Source organism: Dermacentor variabilis, chromosome 5 (assembly GCF_050947875.1).
Source record: "Dermacentor variabilis isolate Ectoservices chromosome 5, ASM5094787v1, whole genome shotgun sequence".
NCBI classification, from domain to species: domain Eukaryota; kingdom Metazoa; phylum Arthropoda; class Arachnida; order Ixodida; family Ixodidae; genus Dermacentor; species Dermacentor variabilis.
Window position 1 is genome coordinate 184295215 of NC_134572.1, and position 20960 is coordinate 184316174.

Here is a 20960-nt window from a genome sequence, read left to right on the forward strand (position 1 = left end):
ATGACAGCTTATTCCTCCCCGTCCCCTATGGAATAGCCTCACCTAAAGGCATTTAGTAGTAGTTTTGAATAAATAAGTAAACAAATAAACAAACAATAAAATGTATCTCGGTAGGGCAATCACCCCTGTGTGAACATTCTTGTATCATCACACATCTTCATTACCTAACCTTTGATTTCCTGTACAGGCAATGAGGCTAGCCTCAATGCTCACACCAACATTTATTAAAAGTAAAATGCTTCACACCACCAACCAAAAAGAGGTTTTGTTCTTGATTTTAGCACATCAAATGTGCTTATGTTATATACCCCCTTCCCGCATGCCCCGGCAAAACCACATTGTGTGTGTTCATGTGCATACTGTACAGGTAAACCTCCATATAACAAACTTCAATATAACGAAACACTCCATATAATGAAGTATTTGACTTTTTATAACTTTTTGTTCAAAGAACACCATGCATTTAGAATCTCAATATAATGCAGTGTGTTTATACACAACTTCAATATAACAAAATTTCACTGTTGCCTCGAAAGAATACCAAGACAATAAATAAAAACTTCCGTGGATGCAGATGGTCAAACGGGCAAATTACACATGGCTGCTTACGAACACACCTCTTAAACTGCGCGCCAACCAAAAGCGACCACTGAAACACCATGTTTTGTATAAAGTCCAAGTGTGATAAGATCCTATCACGCCCTGCATGCTGTATACTATAGGTGCGAGTGAAAGCGTGGGAGGGTGAGCCGAGAAGGATGGTGGCTAGATGAGCGCAGTCTTCCCGCGCAAGTAAGGAGAAGTGGGAAAAGCTCTTGTTCGCAGTAACGCGATCAAGCACACGTGAATAGAGGGGGGAGAGGCAGTGGGGGGCACGTTGGTGTGTGCCTGATACTTTAGCACGGCAGTGGCTGCACATAGCTGTCAGTGTGGCAGGGTGCATATGCAGCCTACACGCACTGTTTTGAGGTAATCTGCCACACGTGCTAAGAGCGGGCGAGCCGAGATGGTGTGGCATCCTGTGCGCTGTCTTCCTGCACTTTTGGAGGTGCGTTGAAGCGAGAGGCAGACGAAGCATTCGCTCCTCGCTGCCAGCACTTTTCATGACAGCATCATGCCACTATCAGCGACACACTATCAGCTTCGAAGGTGGAGTAGACACAAAAGCGTGGCTGGCTTTCCTCTGTACTGCCAATGTGAAGATATCGCTGACACGGTAAGAAGCCGTACGTTCCATTGCAGCCTCTCAAATTCAGGAAGATTAATTTTTTTTTCTAATTCAAGCTTCATTTTACCGATTGCACAATAATTTGAAAAATTTTGCAACGAAATCCAGCAGCAGCTGTACTTATTTGTATAAAAGGTCAAATTACAGTATAACGAAGCAAATTGCAGATTTTAGTCACTTCGTTATATCGAGGTCTAAGTGTGTGTGTGGGGGGAGGGGGGGGAGTACCTTGTGAGACCCAGCGTACAATTTATTGCACACTCAGTCTCAGCGACAAAGCCCTGCTGCAACTGCGGTAAACGGAAAGTCTTCCTGTGCAATGTATTGCACAGACATGTGCTGCCATCTGGCCATGAATGAGAGAAGTCATTTGCATGGAGAGCTTGGTGGGCGCATTTGAAAATGGCGTCCATCCCAACGAAGTCGTTTTATTCGACGTGCCCAAGTAAGCTGCCCCTATTTATTTACCACGTTGCTAAATGTTCAGAATTTTGCGATGAAGAGGTTCAGGAATGTACAGGGATCATTTTGACCATGGTTTCCCTTCAGGCAAGTGCATATTTTGTCCATGGCCACGGTGAATTCTTTTGTGTACATTGTATTGCATACTGGGACTGAGCTACAACATATGGGGTTGTTTTCGTTCTGTTCACCGTAGGTGCTTTTCTGCATGGGACTACATTATGTTGATGTTCAATTTTTCTCAAAAAAGTTATTTACAGTTGATATGTAAGTCATGTTTGTAATTTCGGCTTTCTTTGGCTCATGCCAGGGTTGAGTCTCAGCAGGGCACAGGCGATTTTGGAGGCCACTGCCTCCCAGGACAGCTCGGATCTCAACTCGTCTGATGATGAGTTGAACAAAACATCAATACAAGCACCACAACCAGATGTTTCCTCTTCAGGTAAGTTTCCTAATACAAGCCTTCACAATATTAATACAAGATGCGGGACTTAAAGCCAATTTTCTTTTCTCTCTTTTAAGACGACTCAGACGAGCAAGATTCCGGCAGCGAGCCAACAAGTGTGGATAAATTCCCTCCTTGAAGGCATGCTCCGTTTGTGTCATCACTGCCTGATCTTCCGGATAAGCCAGATATTGAGCCTGAGTCTATAACCAATTGGACTGCTCAACTATTTCAAGCAGTATTTTTCAGAAGAGTTTTACCGAAACAAGCATAAAAAGACTGAGGTGGGCTATCATCAAAGAAAAGGGACTCTGCTGAATAGCAACACTGCCGAGATGAAAAATTTCATAGGGGAACGTTTATGATGAGTTGCTTGGGATATCCACAGATCTGTCTTTATAAGGCTAGGCAAACACGAGTGGCTGCAATTGCTGATGTTCTGACTCGCAACCGCTTCTTCTTGTTGCGAAAAAACATAAAAGTTGTGAATGACTTGTAAATCAGGGACGAGAAAAATAAAGCCGACCGGCTGTGGAGATTGAGACCGTTCATTGAAATGATAAGGACGGCTTGCCTCCAGCTTCCAAGAAGCCCGTCAGCAAGCACAGACGAGCAAATTATACCATTTACAGGCAGAACGACACTGAAGCAATACGTCTCTGGTAAACCTCATCCAACAGTACTGAAGAATTTTATGCTCTCCAGCCCACGCGAAATGGTTCTGGACTTCGAAATATATCAGGGAAAGTCTGCGCTCGCAGCCAACACATCAGAGCTGGGTGTGGGTGCTTGTGCTGTGCTTCGATTGTCAAAGTCCACGTCAACTGGCAGTTCTTTATTTTTTGACCGCTACTTCAATGCTGCACCCCTGCTTCGGCACCTCTCAAGCCAAGGCCTGCGTGGAACTGGCACCATAATGCAGAATCGCGTACCAAAGGATTCCAAGGTCCCTGATGACAAAGCTTTGGCGAAGAAAGGCCGGGGATCTTTTTGCCAAACCGTAAATGTGGCTGAAGGCATTTGCCTCGTTAAGTGGGTTGACAAGACCATTACGTTCGCTTCTCCGCACATTGGTGAGGAATCAGTAGGAGAATGCAAAAGATGGTGCAAGATGGAGAGAGTCTATAAGGATGTACCTCGGCTGGCTATCGTCGAAGAGTACAATAAGAATATGGGGGGCGTTGACCTCTGCAATAGAATGGCGAGTCTCTACCCAAGCAAGGCAAGAACAACACGCTGGACTATTCGTGCTCTTTCTTTTCTAGTGGACATGGTTGCAGTATAAAGAAGACTGTCAACTCCTACAAGTTGCAGTTGTATGACTGCTGCACAAAACGAAATCTGGTCTCGAGAACAAAAACAGATTGGCGGCGGCGGCGGCGGCGGCAGCAGCAGCAGCAGCAGCAGCAGCAACAGCAGCAGCAGCAGCAGCAGCAGCAGCAGCAGCAGCGGCAGCGGCAGCAGCAGCGGCAGCGGCAGCAGCGGCGGCGGCGGCGGCAGCGGCGGCGGCAGCGGCGGCAGCGGCGGCAGCGGCGGCGGCAGCGGCGGCGGCGGCGGCGGCAGCGGCAGCGGCGGCAGCGGCAGCGGCGGCAGCAGCGGCGGCGGCAGCGGCAGCGGCGGCGGCGGCGGCGGCGGCAGCAGCGGCAGCGGCAGCGGCTGCAGCAGCAGCGGCAGCAGCAGCAGCAGCAGCAGTGGTAGCAGCAGCGGCGGCGGCGCCGCGGCTGCTGCAGTCGTTGATCTGTTTTTGTTCTCGAGACCAGATTTCGTTTTGTGCAGCAGTCATTTCCGCAGTCTTGCAGATTTCTTCCGCCTTAGCCAAGGTCAAATTGTTATCCTGCAGCAACTTTTGTCTTACTTTATCATTATTAGCGGCGGCAGCAAGTAACAAGCAGCAGCAAGCAGCAGCATAACGAACAGCCGGAAACATTCAAGTGCCGTAGGTGTGGACGTAGGCACGGTCCACGAAAATGTCCTGCATTTGGACAAATCTGCAGGAAATGCCAAGAGCAGAATCATTTTGCTGCATGTTGCAACGTGAATAAACAAGTTCGGGAAGTAAGGAGCAGCGAAGACAGTGAAGCGGAATTGGACATCCTTGTCGTATCTGTCAGCAGCGTTGGAGCAGCACGTGACTGCGACTGGGCAGTCCGAGCAAAAGTTAGACACGATGCTAGTCTTCAAAGTTGACACAGGATTGCAAGCCAACCTGCTGCCATTTTCCGTCTACAAGAAGCTGCAGCCACGGATACCCTTGACTACGAGCAACAGTATCCTACAAGCTTACAACAGAGGAGTAATCAAGCATCTGGGTGCCATGACTACTGCAGTGACTGTCAGGAGCAAGAAGGCAGAGATCACTTTCTTTGTCGTGAAGAAGGACCGACAGGCCATACTAGGACTGCGAGCGAGCAAAATGCTTGAGCTGTTCTCATGCACCGTGAACAATGTGGAAACGAGCGGCAATGAAGTGGTTCAAGAATTTCAACAACTTTTCTCTGGGACTGGGTGTATTCAGCGGCCATACCTCATGGTTCTTCGAGAAAACGCTGTGCCAGTCGTACAGATAGGCCGCCGTGTGCCCCTTTCCTTGCGGGAGCCTCTGCGCGAAGAACTTTTCCACATGGTCCAAGCCGGCATAATAGCCAAGCAAGACCAACCTACGGACTGGGTAAGTCCTCTGGTGATTGTTAGAAAAAAAGGACAGCAAACTAAGATTGTGCGTGGATCCGAGCAAAATTAACGACAGTCTAAAGCACAAGCATTACGAGATGCCGCATCGCAAAGACATTGAATATGAACCAGTGGGGGCACATTTTTCTACACGCCTTGATGCGAATTTGGGGTTTCACCAGATACCGCTGCACAATGAAACATCAAAAATATGCATTTTCGCAACTCTCTATGGTCATTACCGCTTTCTTAGGCTGCCCTTTGGCTTAGCATCCGCCCCAGAAGTGTTTCAGAATACTCTCAGTGAAATCTTCGAGACACTGCCAGGAGTACAAGTGTGTGTTGATGATGTAATCGTGTGGGGTGCCACAAGACACGAGCACGATGAGAGGTTTCGAGCGGTACTGGAAGTGGCACAGAAAACCGGCTTAACATTTAATCTACAGAAATGCAGCAAAAGCATGTGCAAGATTTTTTTTTCTTGGCGACATTATATCAGAAGACGGCATATGCCCAAACCCCCACCCTGGTCAGCTCCCTGCTAAGTATGCCACCGCCGGCTGACAAGCAATCGGTACAGCACATGCTCGGCGTCGTAAACTATCTCGCGAAGTTTTTGCCATCAATTACAGATTGAACACTGCTGCTTCGCGACTTGATAAAGAAAGATTGTGTCTTTGAGTGGATGGAGAACCAGTCTAAAGAATGGAAACTGATTTGAGTAAAGATCCTGTACTGACACTCTTCGATCCTAGAAGGATTACGAAGATAACATCAGAAGCCTCTCAAAATGGTATAGGCTCAGCTCTGTGGCAATGTTACGAAGGGTTTTGGAAGCCCATTTTTTATGCCTCACACATCCTAACTGAAGCACAACGAAGATACTCCCAGACAGAAAAAGACGCAATGGCTGTCATCTTCGGGTGCGAAAAGTTTAATCATTTTGCGTACAGATGCAATGTTGTCCTTGTGACAGAACATCGACCGTTAATCAGAATCTCGGGAAAGGCGATTGGAGAGATGCTGCCCAGATTACAGCGATTTTTCTTCGTTTGCTTAGATACCACTACAAGCTTCAATTTGTTCCAGGAAAATGCTTGGTTGTCGCTGACATGCTGTCTCGAGCGAGCGTTGAAAACCCTGAGGAAGGCAACGCCGGCGATGATGTGGAAATGCATACTGTAAGTGTTCTTTCATCACTTGTCAGCGAAGCAACTTTGAAGCATTTGGCAGAACAAACTGGTAAAGACACCTACTCGAGACAAGTCATTCATTTCTCACAAAGTAGTCGTCCAGTCCTTGGAACACTAAAGCCTTTCAAGAATGAACTAGTCATTGTGAGCGGTGTGTTGCTTAAGGGATGCAAAGCTGTGATACTGTCAAACATGCGCCCTGAGCTACTTCGAAGAATTTACGAAGCCCACTTAGGAATAAATAAATTCAAATCTCGAGCACGCAAGTTTCTGTTTTGGCCTGGCCACAACATTGATATGGAAGCCCTCACCAAGAGATGCGCAGTTTGTCAGAAGTATGCATGTTGACAACCAAGTGAGCCGCTCATGGATCGCCGAGTGCCTGAACATGCATGGTACCGAGTAGGTGTAGAGATATTTCAGTGGGCTGGAAAATTATACCTTTTTGTCTTTGATGCGCTATCAAACTTTCCAGAAGTAAACTTTTACAGGACAGAATGACAGCCGCTGTTATAAGGAAGCTCAGCACAGAGTTAGCATGGTATGGATTACCTATTGAAGTCTGCACAGACAATGGGCCACAGTTTGGAAATCTCAAGTGTGCACTGTTTATGAAGAGGTACGACTTTAAGCATGTCACGTCCAGCCCGCGGTTTCATCGCTTGAATGTCCTCGCGGAAAAAAGCGTCCAAATAGTAAAGAGAACTTTAAAGAAGACTGAAATGAACGAGGATTTATGGCTTGGATCGCTTAGTTACAAGAGCAGTCCGCTAGAAGACGGTCAGTTACCTGGAGAGTTACTTCAGGGCCGGTGACTTCGCACACCTCTTCTAGACTTCAACCAAGCTCCACGCAAGTCGCTAAGGAAGCATAAACAGTACCGATCACCGAGACGTAGTCTTTCCCAGCTTCAAGAAGGCCAGGTTGTCAGAGTACGAGGAGACTCTTGGTCGCCAAAAGCCAGAGTTCTCAACATGACGGCTCTACCAAGGTCATACCAAGTTGTCACTGAAGATGGAAGTGTTTTGCGACGCAACCGACAGCATCTCAGGGTGATGGCTGAGCCTTTCACCATTGCACGTAGTGATGACGACATACTAGAGGACGGCTACGAGAATGGCGTACCCTGCCAGGTATAACCATGTGCTGCAAGCGCACCCGCCACTGCACCCTTGGCACCGACACCAGCGCCAGGAAGATCCCACCGCAAAAAAATAGAACCATGGTGGTTGGGGTATGATGAGAAATTTGTACAGGTTCCGTTATAGAACTCTAAACGTTCTGACTGTGTAAACCAACTTTTCCTTTTCAAGGTTGAACAGTGTTGTGAAATGAGTGGAACTCTAACGTGGTTTCAAGTTTGTCATTTCAAGAAAGGGAGATGTATCGTATAGATAAGCGCTGTGAAGCGTGCCTGCGTGCAGCATCTGCAGCGCGCATGCTCAGAACTTGAGCACCCATTCCTGTGACTGGTATAAAACCAGTGTGAATAAACGCTGCGGTACTTTTTGTTTGCTCGGAATAGGTCCCTGCTGTCACTCTGACTTCAACACCAACAATACAAGCCTTCCATATATTTTTCATCCTATCTTAAAGATACAAAGCCATTTTTTGTTGAACATTGATGGCAACCTGATACCAGTTAAGTCCCTGCTCTTAACATTACATGTGGTTTCACTCTATACAAACATCCACATAGTGATGGCATTCAGGCAGTTCATGCATATGACAGACCCTCTGATGAAAAATTGTTGGTAGTAATACACTGGCTACATTAGTGAAATTATTTTAGAACTTAATAATTTTGGATTGTGGCAAATCAATGGGCACTTGCATTGGACCTAATTATGCTAGCATTTTTGTTTGTTCTGGAGAATGACTTTATTAGCAATTGCATACTAAAACCATTTTATTATAAGCGATTTATAGATTACATTTATCTTGCGTCATGCTGAAAATGAACTTTTATCCTTTATTGCTGATTTCATTCAATACTGCCCACCCATCCATTTCTTTTTCACATGAGTACTCTCATTCTACTATTAACTTTCTGGATGTAACAGCTTACCTATCTAATAACAAATTATCCACTAAACGGTACAGAAAACCAACGAACAGGCATCGTTATCTTCACTTTAAAAGTTCACACGTAAAACATTGGAAAACCAGTGTACCATATGATCAGGCGCTCCGCTTTAAGAAGCTTTGCTCAGAACAGTCAGACTTTTATGAAAAGTGTGAACAACTTCGCAAAGCTTTAACCCTTTCAGGGTCAATGACGTAAATACACGGTGCTGCGGACAAGTCCAAAATGGTCGATGCCGTATATTTACGGCGCTGTCTGTACGTTTAAAATGTGTGCCAATTTACTAACTTTTTCTTTTCTGGCATGCACTGCCACTATGTGGGAATACACGAAATTTTTTTCTCGCGCCTCCCTCTCGGTTTTCGTTGCATGGTTTGTTTTAGAGCTAGTTTGCTCCGGCGCGTCTATATACTACCGCTCGCGCATTGGGGCGCGCACAGGTGGGCCGTGGTTTGAGTTTTGTTCCGTGGGCGGTTTCGGCTTCTGGCGCTTGCAAAACTGATGGCTATCCCGTTACTAACCGCTCAACAGGCAACTGCCTGTTTCTCACTCGTTTAGTGCTCACAGAGGTGCGCATAGGAAGAATGCCGCCATGCATGTGTTTCCTTTTCTTTCCTTTTTTTGGAGACTCGCGAAAACTAACTGCCTCTGGTTGGCGATAGGATGAAGATTAGCGGAAGTTTGTCACATGTTTTGCTTTTATTGATGCGCACACAATCACACACTTTTCTTGAGTGCACTCACTTTCGCAGTTCGATTACGCTATGGACGTAAACATTAGTGTAAGAGCAGGAATATTTGAGACTTACGAAATAGTCTCGTGTGTGCATTTTCTAAGCCTTATGTGTATAACAATGCATCAATTTTTTTAATTCTCAGAAGTTTATTTCTTTTTTTAATTGTTGTTATTCATGAATAAACAGTACATATATACCAATGCGAAATACATTTTTTTCACTTTACGGTCACCCTAGAAAAATTATGGTAAATTTTTTTAAAAAATAGGTCCCTCAAGAGAATTGGAATCTGCAATAAAATAAATTGACCCTGGGCAGTCACATATGGCGAAAAAAATCTACCCTGGAAGGGTTAATCCAGCAAGAATACGCACATTGTATTGTCGATGATGCCATTAAAAGAGCCGATGCACTGAATCACGAGGATTTGTTCTATGCAAAAACGCAATAGTCCGTTCAGACACAAAGTAACCTTGTTCTAAACCACTCAGCATCGATTTCAAATATTTGCTCAATCCTTAAAAACCATTTCAACATACTATCGTAGAGTGATCACCTTAAAGTAACCTTTCCGGAACCAACTTGGGTAGTCTTCATACAGTCTAGTGATCTGTATGAGATCTTAACGTCATCTAAAACGCGGATTTCTGTGACTGCAGGTTGCCGACCTTGCAAGAAAGCATGATGCAAGGTTTCTGCACACATGACGGCATCATGCATTGCCAAAAGCACTGCCTTGGATTTCTACATGAAAATTAATGGTGATTTTACATGCGCCACTAACAACTGCATCTATTTGCTCAAATGTGCCGTTTGTGTGTTACAGTACCTTAGACAAACTGAAACGCCGTTTAGATACCGCTTTAATAACCATAAGTGTCATGCTAATACTCTTCCTAATCTTCTGCTATCAAAACATGTGCGTATTGCCGGCCACGCATTTGGTGAAATCACCGCAACAATCCTTCAATCTGGTTTTCATTCCATGAGAAAGAACTTGGGGAATCATCTCTAATTCATAAATGTAAAGCGGAATCCAAGGAATCAATCAAAGTGCTGGCGAAATTTCTTTTTTGCCCGTTTAGTGTGACAACACCTCGTGAGTTTTGTCGCCCCTTATTATTATTATACAGACTACACGCTTTTTCCGCCATCACTACTGGTCGGTATGATGTCAAAATGTGTGCACGTGCATTCCTTTCTGTCATATGTTTCCCTACTTTTTTCTTTTATTTTGGCATTTGATTGTGTCAGCGCCACATGTCTATTGCTGTCTTATTTTTTTACTTGGCACATAGGCACATGCGCATGTGCCTATTTGGTGTTGTCATGTGTTTTTTCTTGAGATATCAGCCATTGTGTTTACTTATTTTTTTCCACATGTGTATTTCCTGTTGTTGCACATTTTGTGTTTTTATCAATGTGCTTCTAAGCCAGCAACAGTGCTGTGATTTGTCATAGATGCATACGATGACATATACTTATACATTGTCACCGTTGCATGTGTGCAATGATACACAGGGTATCAAAAAATAAGAGAACGTAGCAACTTTTCAGAATACTCTCCGCGCATAAATGACACAGACATGCAAAATGCCACGAAACATTTTGCATCACATTAACATCACCAGTTTGGACATGGAATTCAAAACAGAAATTTTGCCTTCATTTACTTCCCCTAATATTGGACCACCTTTCCCGAAGAAAGTGCTGATACATGTTTGAAAGAATATACCATATTTTGCAGTGTTTCATTGGTGTTCTTTTCCCAAGATTGCCATCAGTGCCTCTTATTCAACAGTGCAAATTACATATACAAGGCATCTTTCTTTTCTTTATCTGCACCAAATTTAATAAAATTGCCTGTGGCAGACAGCACAATTCTAACCCTTGATCTAAATTACTCGATGAGGCGGCCAATACTTCTAGGAGAAATCAAAATGCTTAGTTGAATGATTAACATAATTACACCACTTAACTTTTATGCACAAGTGTAACTGGCCAGCTCATCAAATCGGTGAATATATGTTTGAAGCCACAAAGCAAGCGAACGAGGAAGGTGCCTGAAGGTGAAGAAAAACATGCACCGGGGAAAGTATGAAGGAGCGTGAGTGCACTAGGGAGCCCCCATAGAGCGTGCGGCAAAGTAACGCCACCTGGAGGAAATTGCAGGTAATGATGGGTGAAGTGGGGAGGGACAAACAAGGCAAAGTGTCGTGGAGGACAAAGGTAGACAGAGGCGTGCCAGGTTGACGTCCTCTGGCAGTTGCTGCAGGTTTTGTCTGCGATATAGATGTACTGGGATAACACTGTCCGCGTGTGCCATACGCTGTGTGTGCGAGTGAAAGCGCGCAACAGTAAGCCAACAATGGTGGCTTAATCTCGCATGTGCAAGAGTGGAAGCACACCGTATTCTGTCGTGCGCATGGCACTGGGGGAGCGGAGGGGAGGGAAGTGGGGCTTTGTACTTTGGTCGCGTGCGGTCACATGGGTTTATCTTGAAAGTAACCTGCTTTGGGTGCACAGTCTAGGTGGGCCAACAGCTCATAGCTTTGCGTACACTCTGTTCTCACTCCTCAGCTTGCGTTGACGCGTCATTTTGCTTGCTGCTGCTGCCGCGATTCCTCATGCCAGCGTTTTGACAGCGAGCGTCCACGGTCATCGAGTGTGAAGTGTTCATGTTTGCCTGTGCACAAACATGAACACTTCAACATTGACACCATGCTAGTTAATTTAGCTAGAAAGCTAATGTTTACCAGGAGGCGTTCTACTCTGGCAGCTGCTGCATATGGCGCGGCGGGACGAGTCCTGTCTTGAATACGATCTGCAATGCGGACAGTGCAGGCGTTTAGGCGCACCGAGGTACGATAGCGACGCATGCGCTATAGCACCCATATGCTTGCGTGTCACCCACGTTCACAAATTGTACCATCACTCTAACTTTTCTTAATTACTTTACGGCAAATATTTCAGTCTGGGCACTGTAGCTAGTGAGTAGTCAAGGCATAGCGACTTAGAACAAATTCTGAGGGTGGCACCAGTTTCATCAGACACTTCGAAACTTGATAACTCGAAACTGGCATAGTTCTGGGAATTCATTTGCCTTGCATGCACACTATATAATCTGTTTCCTTAGTTTTATGCAGCAGAGCCAAGACTTCGCGACTGCAAATGCAGATTCTTGTGCAGCGAGATGTGGTGCAACAGTTTGGAACCTGCTGGACTAAATGGCCTTCACAAGTGGTCTTGTTGGTAGGGGTTTACTAGGAAGCTTCTCTGCAAGTCGCAGGGCACTTTATTTGGTGGTTTTGCTTTGTTTTTTAATAAATTATTTATTGAAGCTCTGTGACATTCAAGAGTGTGTTCTCCACTTCTTCTAATGAAAATGTGCAGAGAACAAGAAAATTAATGCAATGATGCTGAACAGACATTATTTGCATTTAAGAAGTACAAAGAATTAACTGATTGGTCAGTGGCTATGTTCACAGACATTAATTTGCATTTAAGAAGTACAAACAATTAACTGATTTCAGAGTGGCTAAATTCACACATGCACTCGGCACAGCCACAACACCGTGGATGACACCCTCCTGGGTAGTGCTTCGTCCAGTCTTTCCCTCGGCCTTCATATCTCTAGGTGCAACAGATATCAGCTCCTAGGGCTCGCCTTGTAGGCAGTGTGGCAGCAGCAAAGGCTGTCATCATGGCCTCTGTGACATAGGTGCCTCCTGTGACTGGAAGTCACATGTACTAGTTTGCTGCTATAGTTGAGATAAACACATGGAACTGATGCAATAAACAAAAAAAGGGCGCCCCAATTTTTTTATTGTTACGCTGCGGCACCTGAGATATACAGTTTAAACAAAAGCACCACATGGTTATCATCATCAGCCAGTGTGAGAAGTCGCAGTGCTTCCGGCTTCTGGTCACCATTTCGCTTTTGCGTGCGCGTGTTCGGTGGTAACTCCGTCAGGCAGGATACCAGTACACTATCGCAGGAGACGAAAGATCTGATCAAGAAACGCCAATGTATGAAAGCCTCTAACCCTACAGCTAGAATAGAACTGGCAGAACTTTCGAAGTTAATCAAAAAGCGTAAGACAGCTGACATAAGGAAGTATCATATGGACAGAATTGAACATGCTCTCAGGAACGGAGTAAGCCTAAAAGCAGTGAAGAAGAAACTAGGAATTGGCAAGAATCAGATGTATGCGTTAAGATACAAAGCCGGCAATATCGTTACTAATATGGGTGAGATAGTTCAAGTGGCTGAGGAGTTCTATAGAGATTTATACAGTACCCGTGGCACCCACGACGATAATGGACGAGAAAATAGTCTAGAGGAATTCGAAATGCCACAGGTAACGCCGGTAAAAGTAAAGAAAGCCTTGAGAGATATGCAAAGGGGGAAGGCAGCTGGGGAGAATCAGGTAACAGCACATTTGTTGAAAGATGGTGGGCAGATTGTTCTAGAGAAACTGGCTACCCTGTATACGCAATGCCTCATGACCTCGAGCGTACCGGAATCTTGGAAGAACGCTAACATAATCCTAATCCATAAGAAAGGGGATGCCAAAGACTTGAAAAATTATAGACCGATCAGCTTACTGTCAGTTGCCTACAAACTATTTACTAAGGTAATCGCAAATAGAATCAGGAACACCTTAGACTTCTGTCAAGCAAAGGACCAGGCAGGATTCCGTAAAGGCTACTCAACAATAGACCATATTCACACTATCAATCAGGTGATAGAGAAATGTGCGGAATATAACCAACCCTTATATATAGCTTTCATTGATTACGAGAAAGCGTTTGATTCTGTCGAAACCTCAGCAGTCATGGAGGCATTACGGAACCAGGGTGTAGACGAGCCATATGTAAAAATACTGAAAGATATCTATAGCGGCTCCACAGCCACTGTAGTCCTCCATAAAGAAAGCAACAAAATCCCAATAAAGAAAGGCGTCAGGCAGGGACATACAATCTCGCCAATGCTATTCACAGCGTGTTTGCACGAAGTATTCAGAGACCTGGATTGGAAAGAACTGGGGATAAGAGTTAGTGGAGAATACCTTAGTAACTTGCGATTCGCTGATGATATTGCCTTGCTTAGTAACTCAGGGGACCAATTGCAATGCATGCTCACTGACCTGGAGAGGCAAAGCAGAAGAGTGGGTCTAAAAATTAATCTGCAGAAACTAAAGTAATGTTTAACAGTCTCGGAAGAGAACAGCAATTTACAATAGGTAGCGAGGCACTGGAAGTGGTAAGGGAATAGATCTACTTAGGGCAGGTAGTGACGGCAGATCCGGATCATGAGAGGGAAATAATCAGAAGAATAAGAATAGGCTGGGGTGCGTTTGGCAGGCATTCTCAGATCATGAACAGTAGGTTGCCGTTATCCCTCAAGAGCAAAGTGTATAACAGCTGTGTCTTACCAGTACTCACCTACGGGGCAGAAACCTGGAGGCTTACGAAAAGGGTTCTACTCAAATTGAGGACGACGCAACAAGCTATGGAAAGAAGAATGATAGGTGTAACGTTAAGGGATAAGAAAAGAGCAGATTGGGTGAGGGAACAAACGCGAGTTAATGACATCTTAGTTGAAATCAAGAAAAAGAAATGGGCATGGGCAGGACATGTAATGAGGAGGGAAGATAACCGATGGTCATTAAGGGTTACGAACTGGATTCCAAGGGAAGGGAAGCATAGCAGGGGGCGGCAGAAAGTTAGGTGGGCGGATGAGATTAAGAAGTTTGCAGGGACGACATGGCCACAATTAGTACATGACCGGGGTTGTTGGAGAAGTATGGGAGAGGCCTTTGCCCTGCAGTGGGCGTAACCAGGCTGATGATGATGATGATGTTCAAGGCTAGGGCCAATTCAGGCTGGTTCAGGCCTGCTGTAATCATTCGTGTGTTCATGCCTAGCAACGCCTCCTTCATTAACTATGCCTGTCAAAAGAGACCCTCCTACTCAATCACACTTCCTTTTCTGTCATTCTTTTCCACTTGCCAGCGCTTGCTGCTCGTGGCGCTGCCGGCTGACACAGTCCATCCCTGCCATGCACAGGCTTATGGAACTGATTCGCGTAACATAAGCAAGATGTTAAGATAAGTAAGATGCCCTGAAGTTTGGTTTGTTTCTGTTTGGTGTACTGACACTGTTCATCAAGAGGTACTGCTGAGTGCCTATGTGTGCATCAAGTGCAAAAAAGAAGGACGCCGGGGTATCATTCCACGAGATTCCTGCCAACCTCAAGCTGTGCCAACGACGATCTTTCGAAGGAATTGGGTGCTAAGCACAGCAACGAATTACTCTGCTGTTTGCAGTAGGCCCCTTGGACCTCAGGGAGAATACCAAAATTCGACAACTAAACAAGGGAGTGCCCACAGTGTATCCTCCTGTGCTACCCCTTGTGTGTAAAGCCTGCACTTGACAAGATACACAGTTATGTAAGTAGTCGAAAGCGCGCTGTACAGCTCGACAGCAGCCAGGAGAAGGCTAGCAAAAAAAAAGAAAGTAGCAAGTGCTGCCAGATTTGACGATAATGAAGAACCCTGGCAACCCTGGCATCGCATTGGTAGTTGTTGCGTGACCAGTGTACAGGCCAACATGCTTGAACGCAGCTCTTACTTTGAGTGACACAGTATGACGTAGTAGTTCTGCGGAAACCCGCAAGGTGGAGAGAAGTAATGAATAAAGGGAAAATGAGACATCCACCCGTTCATAGCAATTGCTACAAAGGTTTCCTTTGTAGCAATTGCTACGAACGGGTGGATGTCTCATTTTCCCTTTATTCATTACTTCTCTCCACCTTGCGGGTTTCCGCAGAACTACTACGTCAAACTCTTGCCTTTGCTTCGTGTTGTCGACAAATTCGACTTCGATCTGCCATCTGCTAGCCGCCTGGTTAGCTCAGATGGTAGAGCGGCTGCCCCGGAAAGGCGGTGGTCCCGGGTTCGAGTCCCGGACCAGGACGAATTTTTCTTCAACCATGAGGCTTTTCTTTCGAGGAACCCGTATGGGTTTCCTTTGTAGCAATTGCTACGAACGGGTGGATGTCTCATTTTCCCTTTATTCATTACTTCTCTACACCTTGCGGGTTTCCGCAGAACTACTACGTCAAACTCTTGCCTTTGCTTCGTGTTGTCGACAAATTCGACTTCGATCTGCCATCTGCTAGCCGCCTGGTTAGCTCAGATGGTAGAGCGGCTGCCCCGGAAAGGCGGTGGTCCCGGGTTCGAGTCCCGGACCAGGACGAATTTTTCTTCAACCATGAGGCTTTTCTTTCGAGGAACCCGTATGGGTTTCCTTTGTAGCAATTGCTACGAACGGGTGGATGTCTCATTTTCCCTTTATTCAGTGACACAGTATGTGCCGTAGTGACGGCAGTGCATACTGAAGCGTTGACTGACACGACAGTGCCATTTGCAAAGCAAACATTTTCAACACAGATGGACAGGGCCATAAGTTCAAGGAGCTTCATGGATCGCGAGAAACCAGTGTGCAACATGCAGCTGATGTGTTTATGGTCATCCCCATTTTGTTTGCAAGGACGAAGAGCCAGGCCACAGAAAGATGTTCCTTGACCTCTTGTGCCACAAAATCATCAAACTACTGCCGACTAACCATGCTTTCAGACAAGAATTCAGTTGCCAAGATGTGTGCAAAGAAGCCATTGTTGCATTCTTGACATGTTGAGGTAAGTATTGCAAATAAATGTTCGATTGTTAAATGTCCCACATGGTTGACTTGTAAAAACATTTGGGCACTGAGAACGAAAGGCTTTGAAAAAGCAGGGCAAATCACAAAATCGAGGACAAGCACAGTTTCTGGCTATTACATTCTCGGCCGAGCCCAGGGAGTGACAACCGAAGTGTTTGGCTAATGGCTAGTCGACATCAAAACAACGCCCGAACGAACAGACGAAACTGCTCGCGACTGACGTGGCTGCTATGTCTTGCAATCATATCGCTTATATCACATTAAATATTTGCAATATAAACACTTCAGCAGTGCTTCCTAAACATACTCCACGAACTAAAACTATAGTGCAATATGCAACTTGACCACCAATGTGTTTAGCACAATTCGGGCGCGGCATATATGCTGCCTATGTTCTAGCAGTGTTCTGAGCGGCGACGTAGTGGCAGCTAGCAGCACCGCGCTGCGAACTGCACGGGAACCAAGGCATTCGTGGCAGTCCCATTGTGTAGCAGCAGAACTGACTGGCATAGTATAACAAAGGAGGCGTTAATCTTTAGCATGCTCCACCGTCAAAGCAATGCCAGCAACATGCTTTAGAGGAGTACTGACAGGAAATTATTGTCTTGTTTTTATTGCATTACTGACAGCCGTCAGCCAAGTAGTAATTACGCTATGGAGCCTCAATTCCCCGAGACTGCCACAATGAATTAATTACATTACCTTTCTAATGTGACCATTTCAAAATGCATGCCATAAGCAGCGCGAATTTGGGTGAAAAAAAGACTCATCACGTCATTGAAGCCTGTAGTGGTGGTCTCGTGGTACCAGATGACACTGGCATGCACTATGGCTGTGCTGCAGAAAGCTCAGTCCAATCAGCACTCGACGGGACAAGAGTGTCACTTTTAATAGGCAGTAACCCAAATGCACTGCCCTTCCCTGCTGCATGCTGCACGAAGTGAGCATCATGTTTTGCTCTGAAGGCACTGTGGCATTGTATTCCATCAGTACCCCTCAGCTCTACTTCGTTTCGGTTTCCCATAGCTGTATTAAAATGACAATGTGCATTTCAGGTGGCTCAGGCCTCACGAGCTCAACGCGGTCAGCGTCCCGAGCCGCAACAATTCTCGCTTAGTGGGCACATCATAACTTCCTGCCAAAATGCTCTGCCCGAAGCAGCTGCTGACCAAATTGAAGGAGAGCAAACATAAGCTTGATGAAGCTGTGAAACGACAACCTGCTTCTCAGGCTGCTCAGGCCTCACCAGATCAGCGCACATTGGCATCTCATGGGGTAACGATTCATGCACTGCTTTACACTAAGTAGACGTAAATTGAAGTTGAGTTTTCCCATTTTTTCAGTAACCTTGGACAGCGCACTTTCCAAGTTTTTCTTGCAATTTCTCCCATAATGTATGAACGAGGTTCTACTGAGTTATTACACGAGGAAAGTTATTTTCTAGAACAGTCAGTGTGCTGATACATTTCATGTGGAGTTTATCTATGCAAGCTTCACTATGTTAACAAGATGAAAGCAGCTCATAAAGAGTCCTGTGTCCCTCTTCCTTGTGTCCTTGTCTGTTTGTGCTAAAAGACACCATTCCCACATGCACATAATCTAACTATGCAGGGTGTGCTATGAGAAAGATCACTTACCTCTGTATAGGATAGTGAAGGGTTAAATCCATTGACAGTGATGCTCGCAAAGTCAGTCAGCACAGCTTCCTTGAACCTTTGTAGCAGTTTAAGTTTTGAGCCAGGTCCATGAAGCAGGATAGTGAAGCCCTCCCTTGAAGGAAAAAAAAAACAGCACAGAAGTCTGCAGTGACACGTGTCTTTCTTAACGCCAGAGCATGGCGTTAAGAAAGTAGGGCAGCACTGTTATCAGATTCAGCAGAGGACAAAAAAATCCAACTACTTCATTGACGTGAATTGACATTGAAGGCAAGATTAATTAAAGGAGTACTGACACATCTTTTCAAAGTTGTACACACTTCATCGCATGTAAAATGATTACACTTGAACAAGTATGACAGTCGGGAAACCTTTATATGATAAGTCTAACTTTTAATCTGATGCTTAAGTCAGCCGGCAAAGGCCAGATCTGGCGCCATTGACATTATCATGAAGTCATGATACAGCAAAATTTGATGATTTCGTGTAGCAATAAAGCTAGGTATGATGACATTGCTCATAAAAGGAATTAACGTAAAGTGCTGACAGGTTATCTGCTGGCTGTGCTTGTGTACGGCAGCCGCAGTGATATCAGGGATGGAGTGAGCCAGCGTACTATGACGTCACGATGCATCCACCTCCTGGGTATCTGTACTAAAGCTGGGCTTGAAGAAATAAGTATTACAGTAAATTACTTAAGATGCTCTGATGCTTGCATAAGGCAAGCATTAACCAAGACACAACAGGCACTATCATTTTACAAAAGTATGCAATCATTGCATTCTACTGGCACTAACGCATGCGATAGAAACTTCGAGGTTAACTCATTGGCTTCCGCGCCCTCCGCGGCGTTTCCTGCCTGGTATTCCGCGCGGAAAAAGCGACGCGCGTTGGGCGCGCGAGCCACTCTTTAAAAAAAGCGATAAATTCCGCTGCACACCTCGTAGAGAAACAAAATTTACTTTATTCTATTCGGAAGGGCTCGCTGCATCATCCCGCCTAATATGACTTGCGTGTATGGAAAGCTTTGAAGCACGCAGGCATGTGAAGTGCAACTTCACATTTTTCACATTCCCATCGGCTCTCCGACTTTTCCCCGTGTGTCTTGCAGACTAAGCATAGCCTTGATGGATTCTGCTTGATTGTGTTTGGTGGGATATTGCGAGGAAAATGAGCCCACTCGGAAGCCTGCAGCCACATTGGTGTAGCCGCGACAGGCGGCTTACGTCGACCATGGTACTGGGGCAAAACGGCCACTTCGAGAATCTCCTCTGCGAGGCTCACTTTCCAGTCTGTGTAGCGGAGCCGCTTGCCTGATGCTTTGGCAGATAAAATTTAGCTGTTATAAACAGCTATGTCCATAATATAAAAGAAGATTTTCTTGTAGCCTTTGGCATATCTTCACATAATTGGAAAGGAAGCCAGTTGTTGGTCCTCGCGATCCACTCCACCCATGCCTCGGTTGTAATCGATTACAACCTGCGGCTTCAGAACTGGCAAGCCATTCTTGCGACCCTTTTTTCCGGTATCAGTGAGACCAGTTGAACTGTGGCAGGTTGACAGCATTGTGACCTGCTTTTTGTCCTGCCAAGTGAGGGCCATGATGCCTCACGCAAAGAGGGACTTGCATTCGCCTTTTTGCAGCTTCGCCTTGAATTCCTTCGGCATGTTCTTTCGGTGAAGGCGGACTGTGCCGACAGCATTCGAACCAGCTTCCTTTAGGTGGCGAAATAGCAATGGCGAAGAATACCAGTTGCCCATAAACACTGTGTGGCCATCGGGCAGACGTTTTTCTAGAAGGTCGATTACAACTGCCTCACTGCACAACAATCCAGCGGTAACTGGAGTCTTCTCACTTTTTCCTGTGTAAATCGAAAACTTCAGGCAGTAGCCGCTTGAAGACTCGCACAGTTTGTAGAACTTAAGGCCAAATCTTGCCCGTTTCGAGGGGTTAAACTGGACGTAGGAGAGCCGACCACGAAACTTCATAAGGCTTTCATCAATTGCCAGACACTCTTCCGGATCATAGGCTGTGTCAATGCATTTCAGTACGTGGTCGAGCACAGGGCGCAACTTCCACAGCCTATCTCCACTTTGAGGGAGAGAGTTGTCGCAGAAATGCAGATATTTTGAGAGTGCCCAAAAACGCTGCCTCAACATCACAGAAGCAAAAAATGGTGCGCTTATAACAGCTCTTGTTGACCAGTAAGATTGAATAGTGCTTTTTTTCACTTGGCTCATCAACACACACATAGCGAAGTAAGCTTTTATTTCATCCGGTGTTGTTTCATGCCAACTGGGATCGGGATGCAAACGCTGTTTCTCGCATGCAAAGGCATTTGTGTGTAATGCGATGGTGCTCCAAATCTCGTCTCCGAGGAGAGCGTCGAACATTGCCAGAGCACTGGGATTTGCACCTACTTGTAGCTGGATGGCTCGTTTGATGCCTGGTTGACCATAAAAGGTGTTCTTCACAACCTTTTCCACTGTGTCATCCGCTCCCCATTGCCAGTCTTCTAGTTCTTGCGCCTATGGAGATGGTGGTCGAGAGTCGCACAGATCTTGCGCTAAACACAAGTTGTCTTCATTGTCGCTGTCACTATCCGTAATCCGGTCACTCTCGTCATCTGACACAACATCCTCTTCATCGCAGTTGTCACTCTCGTCATCACTCTCAAACACAAGATTGAGAATTTCTTCCGCCGTCAAAGCGCGCTTTCTCAGCGACGCCATGTTTGGAAAGAGACGGGATTGCG

The 20960-nt window shown here is 45.6% G+C and overlaps 1 protein-coding gene across 1 annotated transcript in view; it reads right to left on the reverse strand.

Annotated features, from left to right (window-relative positions):
* Orc2 (origin recognition complex subunit 2) overlaps nucleotides 1-20960 on the reverse strand; it is a 58932-nt gene that overhangs the window by 18178 nt on the left and 19794 nt on the right. Inside the window, exon 7 of the mRNA XM_075693817.1 lies at nucleotides 18187-18319. Coding sequence (XP_075549932.1) covers nucleotides 18187-18319 — 133 coding nt within the window. The remainder of the gene's footprint in view (nucleotides 1-18186; nucleotides 18320-20960) is intronic.